This window comes from Apis dorsata, unplaced genomic scaffold, assembly GCF_000469605.1.
Source record: "Apis dorsata unplaced genomic scaffold, Apis dorsata 1.3 scaffold_185, whole genome shotgun sequence".
NCBI classification, from domain to species: Eukaryota; Metazoa; Arthropoda; class Insecta; order Hymenoptera; family Apidae; genus Apis; species Apis dorsata.
In genome coordinates, this window is record NW_006263470.1 from 218,440 (window position 1) to 225,575 (window position 7,136).

General features: G+C 35.8%; 1 protein-coding gene across 1 annotated transcript in view; it reads left to right on the forward strand.

Moving 5' to 3' along the window:
* The window catches only part of LOC102680117 (mitogen-activated protein kinase kinase kinase 1a-like), a 175,217-nt gene extending 168,214 nt beyond the window's left edge, over positions 1-7,003 (forward strand). The window contains exons 7-9 of the mRNA XM_031509837.1: positions 144-325; positions 5,674-5,914; positions 6,435-7,003. Of these exons, the coding sequence (XP_031365697.1) occupies positions 144-325; positions 5,674-5,914; positions 6,435-6,682 (671 nt within the window). The 3' untranslated portion in view covers positions 6,683-7,003. The remainder of the gene's footprint in view (positions 1-143; positions 326-5,673; positions 5,915-6,434) is intronic.
* Positions 7,004-7,136: the final 133 nt, after the last annotated feature.

Here is a 7,136-nt window from a genome sequence, read left to right on the forward strand (position 1 = left end):
CTCTAATCCCCTCCCCCTCCCTTCACTCGCCGAGTTAACGCCGATCAAACGCATCGTGCAATCATCGCGAAACTTTCCAGATCGTTCCAATTAATTTTGCGATCCGTGTAATTTGATAATCGTGGGCACGGTTTTGTTCGCAGAGCCTCATTATCTCATACTCGAGTACGTGATGTACGGGAAATTGCTGGCCTATCTTCGAGATCATCGCACCAGGCAGGATTTCTACAATTTCAGCGAGGACTCCGCGGCGCTCACATCCAGGGATCTCACTGTGTTTGGGTACTGCGTGGCGAGAGGGATGGAGTATCTTGCGTCGAAAAAGGTGAGATTTTGATAACTTTTGCTCCGCCTTTTTTTTTTTTTTAATACGCGGACCAAATTCGGAGATCGTTGTGTAGAAATTTAGATTGTATTTCGTTCCTGAAAAATTACGATTCTTGTATTTATTTCGATATTTGGAATTGGAAAACTGGGAAACTACGAAAAAGGAATTATATAAGTTTGCTATTTGTAGATAATTTTTTTATGAAAATTTTTTTCATAAAATGATGACGTATGTTAGCTTCTACGTGTGTTGTACACTTCTCTTTCGTTAATTTCGTTGGTTTATTCATTTTTAATGGTATTAATAAACGCGAGCCGTTCATATTTTCAATATCCGTGAAATATTAAAAGTACCTGGCAGCGTTTAAATTATTACCTCCCCCTATTTGTATTTCCATTACGCTTACCCCCTTCTCGGGGCCGAAAATTTATTATGACCTTATATGCTCGCGTGTTCAAAGGGTTTTAACATCGGAACCAAAACGATACAGCGACAGTCTACTTACTGTAACATTATATCGAAGTATATTGCCCCCGATGTTGTTACTTCATGCCACGTTGATCTCGTTTTTTCATTTCTTTTCGATTTTATATCTCATCGTAGAGATAGAGCTCGAAATCCAAGAGTAAAATTTCAACTATTAAAACTATTAAACGTTATTCGATCACGTTATTTATCGTCAGAAGATTTTTTTATTTAGAAAGAAGACATTTATTGTACAAATTCGAATAAGAAAATAAATTTAAGAAGATCCTTAATAATATTACGGACGCACCTCGTAAAAGTAGAAAGGAAAGGGTGTAAATCAAAATCTCTTCTCGATATCGAAATCGACCAACCCACGAAACTTCGCTTTTGAAAATCGCTTTGAGATCGAATGAAAGTTTCGTAAATGGCACCTAAGTGTGAAAAGATAAAAATCCCTCGTCCTTCGAGGTTGCCTATACGTCACAGTTGAAGGTCGAGAGTGAAAAAGCGATGGAATGGCAAACATTCGTATTTGCGCTTCAAATATTATCTTAACGTCGTGAAGATTGGGGCCGACTTTTCATTTCGCCAGATGAATCTGTGTCAATGGGTAAAGGATCCATGATATTACAGATAGATAACAAAAATTACGCGTGTGTTAAAAATTTTATCATAAACGTGATAAAATTGTTCATTTTTCCTCGTGTAAAAAAAAAAAGAAAGAAAAAATCCTTAAAATTCTCTCTATATCTTACACAAAGTTTTTTCATATAAGTATCTATAAAAATTTGTGAAAATGTCAAAGAATTTTACAGACATCTTAATTTTCTAATAAAGATGATCTCGAGATTAGGTATGCAAATTAGGTTAAAAATATATCTACGAACACGAGTTTGAAGCATGCTGAATAGAGAATGAAGCAATTTCCATAATCGTCGAATTTTTTATTGCCGATTTTCGATATTTCGAAGCGAAAAATTCGAGGATGATAATGTGACGATTCAAGTGACACGAGCACGTTTAAATATTATGGTTGTAACCCTTTCAGATTCGCTTCAGAAACGTAAAATAAATATTTTTATGTATCCGACGACACTTGGAATGGAATCCTTTTCCTTTAAATAATATTTCGAAGTCGAAGCTGTAAAATTTTTTTCGTCTATCGTATACTTGTATACTTACTAAACACGTGTTCGAATATATAATTTTTCATTATATTATTAAAAAAACAAGGACCAAAAGCGTAAAAAAAAATGGACATAAGGATTTAAATTATACACTTTAAAAGATATCGAAAGTTAAGAGAAGTGTTTCGTGAAGTTTAAACACGTTTTACTTTAGAAAGAATCTTGGTGTTCTCCATATCGGAATGCGGCGTTTCGTTTTCCTTCCGATGAATAATTATTGGTCGCTTGTTAACTTCAGGAGATTAGCTTTCGCGTGGCGTTCCTCGAAAAACGATTACACTGACACCGCCGGTAATTCGATATTCGTGAAAAATAAACCATAATCGATGCACTTGTCCTTGGAAGAGAATAAAATTCTTCCGATTCGAAGATTCGATAATATTTTTTCAATTGCTTCCTGCAATGGAAATAAGCGGTTTTTTCCTTTCTTTTTTATATATAAATAAATAAATTAGCGAGTATTTGGAAAATTAAAAAAGAAAGATTGTAAAATATCTTATACGATACGAAGGTGCAGCGATGGAAAATAAGAATATAGTGGAGATTAAAAGAGGGGATTTTTGCATAGTATGAAAATTCTTGAGAAACTGGTTTATTTAACGTTTGATATGTATATATGCTAATTTATATAAGCTAGCTAAGTACCTGATCCGTATCTACTTCATTTCCATAATTCGCTCGACTGGTTCGTGCTTCTGTCGTGTCATCTATCCCTTATAACCCTCTCCAAGATTTTCTTTGCCGAAGAAAATTAGAATAACAAATCATAGCATATAGTTAGAACATTCGTGAATCACGAAATGCAAATTATTTTTTTTATGGATATATGATTCAGTAATTGAATCTCTTTAATAAAAAATAAATCATTCTAATAACCGCCATTTTGAACGTATACATATTTATTTAATAATTGTTCGATCAAATTTACTTTCGAAACATTTTTTGGAACACGAAAAATAATTCGTTACTAGATTTTTTGCATACGTTTCATACAAAACATTCGTTTTCGAGAATAGAATTCAAAATCGTATTGTTCTGAAGAAGAAGAGAAAAAGAAAAATGAAACAATGCCAAAAAAAGATATTAATTATTGAATATCATCTAATTACAATTAGAATCGGCGAGACGAAAGAGGCAGAGAAAATATTTAAACATCATCATCGACCGGTTACGATCCACAAATCGATACGGTGTGGAATGCCCGAGGCATCGAAGGAAGTTTCGATTGAAATCAGTATCCGGTGTTGGTAGTTGGAAGAACGACTTAACACCAACCATATAGTCGGGATTTCGATTTCAATCAAAGATTATATATACGAGTTCGTAGAAATTCCTGTGAAGGCCGATATACATAGCAAATCCTTAATTGAATGTGGAAGCTATAACTGATGCACGAACGAGATGAAATGATTTAAAGCCACGAAACAGTGGAAGCTTTATTGATTTAACATGCTTATGCATTAAATTATACGAGTGTCGTTTAAATTGTTTAAATTAAAACACGAGAGTGTTATCCTCGATAAAATATTTATCTTTAAATATTAAATATTAATATGGAATATGGGTATTTCCACGCGAAATATAATTTGCAGTTGTGCAATTTTTTGGATTTACGAAATATTTGAGGAAATCGTAATTTTTATATAAAACCGTCCTTCGACTATATTCGTGCAAGCTGTATATTGGACGAAGGAGGAAAAGAAAAATATGAGAACAGTTGGCTGTTTGAAACAAAGCGTTGTAACTGGAAAAACAATGTTTCTTTCTACAAGCATAATAAAGATAACAGTGCATGGGCAATAAAGATGTCCAAGCAGTTTCAGATTATTTATCAGTGCGACACGTATATAAAAATATTGCGACTTAAAACAGAATTTCAACGTCTATTTTTATTTCTTTCACTTTTCGAATTTTTGCAATAATAAATATAATGTATTTAACTCTTCGATACATACACGTCAACTTCTGACGAACATTCTTCAGGAATACTCACACATACCTCTACCATAAAATTTTTCAAAAATTAAATTCCTAAAAAATTGCAAAACGAAAATAGACTCATCATCGCCATCATTCAGTTCATCATCAATCGTTCGAAGAAACGAATCCATTAGGAGAGATCCATTAGAGAACGAAAATGGATTTATTATCATCTCAGCTACAATTTTCGACTCCTTATATCATCCAAGATATTATCAATAATGAATAATATTTCCACGGTTCAAAGAACACGTTCGAGTAGCAAACACCCGCGCAAGTAGCGACACCTTTGCTCGTCACGTTTATAAATATCAACGACATGGTAGCACCAGGATACACGATAAATACTTTTATGTTACACGAGGCTGGTCGCGAAAATACATTTTTCATCCGACGTGAAACGTTGCTCGTAGCAAAAACGCACAGATACGACGACAAATGGAGTCGCGTCCGAGTTTTTCGCGCTCGCGCTATAAATCTAGAAGATGAAGTCATTAAAGGAACGTAAGAGCAGAGACGCGTGTACATCCAGTCCTCCTTGACATTGAGCAGCCGCAGGTTCATTAGCATTGGCCACGGTTGAACGGGTCCATTCGTTGGATCTCTCTGTTGGCGAATTGATTATTTCTCCTATTATCAAATAAAAATAATCTTTTCGAGAATTACGAATTGTTGGTGGTAGCGCGAATCGTTTCGTGGAAGAATTTTTTTAATTATGATTAGAGTAACGAGAAACGCTTTCAATTTCGTACGAAATGAAATTGGCGTTTCTTATTCGTGAATCATCGCTTTATCACGAACTGAGATTAAAAAGATACTGTAAATTGATCTGTAAATAAGATTTTGTCCCCGCGAAAGTAAAGTCGTATAGTCGTTCAACTTCGTTTGCTCAACTTCCGTTCCTTTTCATGTTTCGCAAAGAATTTCGTCCCATTTACGATATCACAACAAATGATCGAATGCTCGAACATCATCTCGATTCTTATCCAAAACGACACAATTAAATTTCACGCGGCGAACGATTTCGAATCGAAGCGTACGACGGCCATGGCCACGCTCGTAAAATAAATCAAATCCAGCTTTCGCGGCGAATAACAGCACGACGAACACGCGATAAATCAGCTGCTGCGATAAATAATATGCAATAACGTGGCCGTTGCTGCTGTATTACGAAGCAACAAGCCCAACAACGCGAAATCCGAGTGTCGTAAAATCCAATCGTTCAGACATTGTCTGCCTGCGATTATCGATAGTGGATGATGATAATTAACGTGTCTCCCTAGATCGATATTAAATCGAAACTATCATTTCGAATAAAAATTAATTTCGAAGATAGAAATTAACATCTAATTAATTAAGAAGATGTAAGAAGATCTAAGAAATTTAATCTTAATAATATTAATCCAAGTGACGCATAGTTTTATTGGGTTTCTGGCATCTCCATCTTACTTGATACCTCGATAAAATTTCTTTTCACATAGATCTTCAAATTAGAATTATTTATAAGCGAGGCTTAAAGGGATCAAGAATTTTTCTTGCCGATCTCGGCCAGTTCGGAGGATTCGATTTCGCGCGTCCTGTTACTCGACACTATGCGCGTGATGCGGTATGGTTGGATGGTTGCGTAACAGAACATCCACCTGCGGTCACTAGCTTGTACGGAGGAGAAGAATGTTGATCGAGCCGGCGTGTTTTTATTCGATTTTGCAGATCATCCACCGCGATCTCGCCGCGAGGAACGTGCTCGTGGACCACAACAAGCTGTGCAAGATCGCTGACTTCGGTATGTCCAGATTCGCGGACGGGGATGGAGAGGTGATCGAGACGAGACATGGCAGAAACGCGTTGCCGATAAGGTGGATGGCGCCCGAGTCGTTGATCTACTCGCTCTTCACCACCAAAACGGACGTGTGGAGCTTTGGTATCTTGATGTGGGAGATTGTCACCCTGGGTATGCATATATATATATATATATATATATATAATGATCGATTATTTCAATCTCTCGAATAATATCGAAATTTATTATTCTTATTTTATTATTATCAAGAGGAATCCTTTCTTTCAACTTTTAGAAGTAGATTTGTGATCGATTATTTTAATCTCTCTCCTAATATCGAAATTTATTTCTATTTTATTATTATTAAGAAGAATTAAGAAGATGTTGTTTAAAAAATTATATATTCAAAATTCTTTCTCTCTTCTTTCTTTCCTCGCAACTTTCAACTTCTAGAACCTTTTAGACACTAGATTTATGATCGTTAAGTTTCTACTCGTGACTTTCAATCTTCTTTAAAAAAAAAGAAAGAAAGAATCTGACATCTTCATATTTCTACAATTCTAATTCTTCTTTCGAATGTCAATATCAGTTCGAAAGAGTATAGAATCTCTTTGGCTACGATATTCTCAATTTCAAATTGATTTCGTTATCGGCCTCGTCGCTGATATAGGAACAAATTCTTCGTTTACAGGTTCGACACCGTACCCGGACATGACGGCACGGGAAGTGATGCGGAACGTGCAGAACGGTTATCGACTGGAGAGGCCTTCGCACTGTCGAAGCGAGCTGTTCAGAGTGATATCCCGGTGTTGGCACGCCGATCCAGACAGGAGGCCGGAATTCCAGACGCTGAGAAGGGATCTGGCCCAGCTTCTCGAGGACAATATGAACGGACATTACGTGGACCTCGAGAGTTTCGCATCCGAATGCACCGATTGAGCATTCACTTCGATTCAACCGAAATCCCTTGGAAATTATTTTCCGTTTCGAGATCATTGAGACCATCGCGCGTGGATCTAATATCGATATCGATATTGGTGGACATTTGCGAGAGCGATGTTCAATTGAAACAACGCGAATACTTTTTTGAAATCGATTCGTTTATAAGATATCGACACTTAATCGATAATTGTACGAGTGGCGTGATATTTGTGTTTATGTATGAGGTAGCCTGTTGGGGAGGATTGTAAACTGGTTTCTTTTAACGCGACTTTTTACACGCTTTGAAAACGGAAAAGCAGTAAATTATGAAAATTTTTATATAGGTATTTGTATTATATAAAGAGGGATATTTAAATATTTGTAAAGAATCGTTGTACAATTGGAATTAGAGAATCCGTCCATGTTGTTCTAATTTTTTTTTTTTTTTTTTCGTATAGGGATTTTATATTTG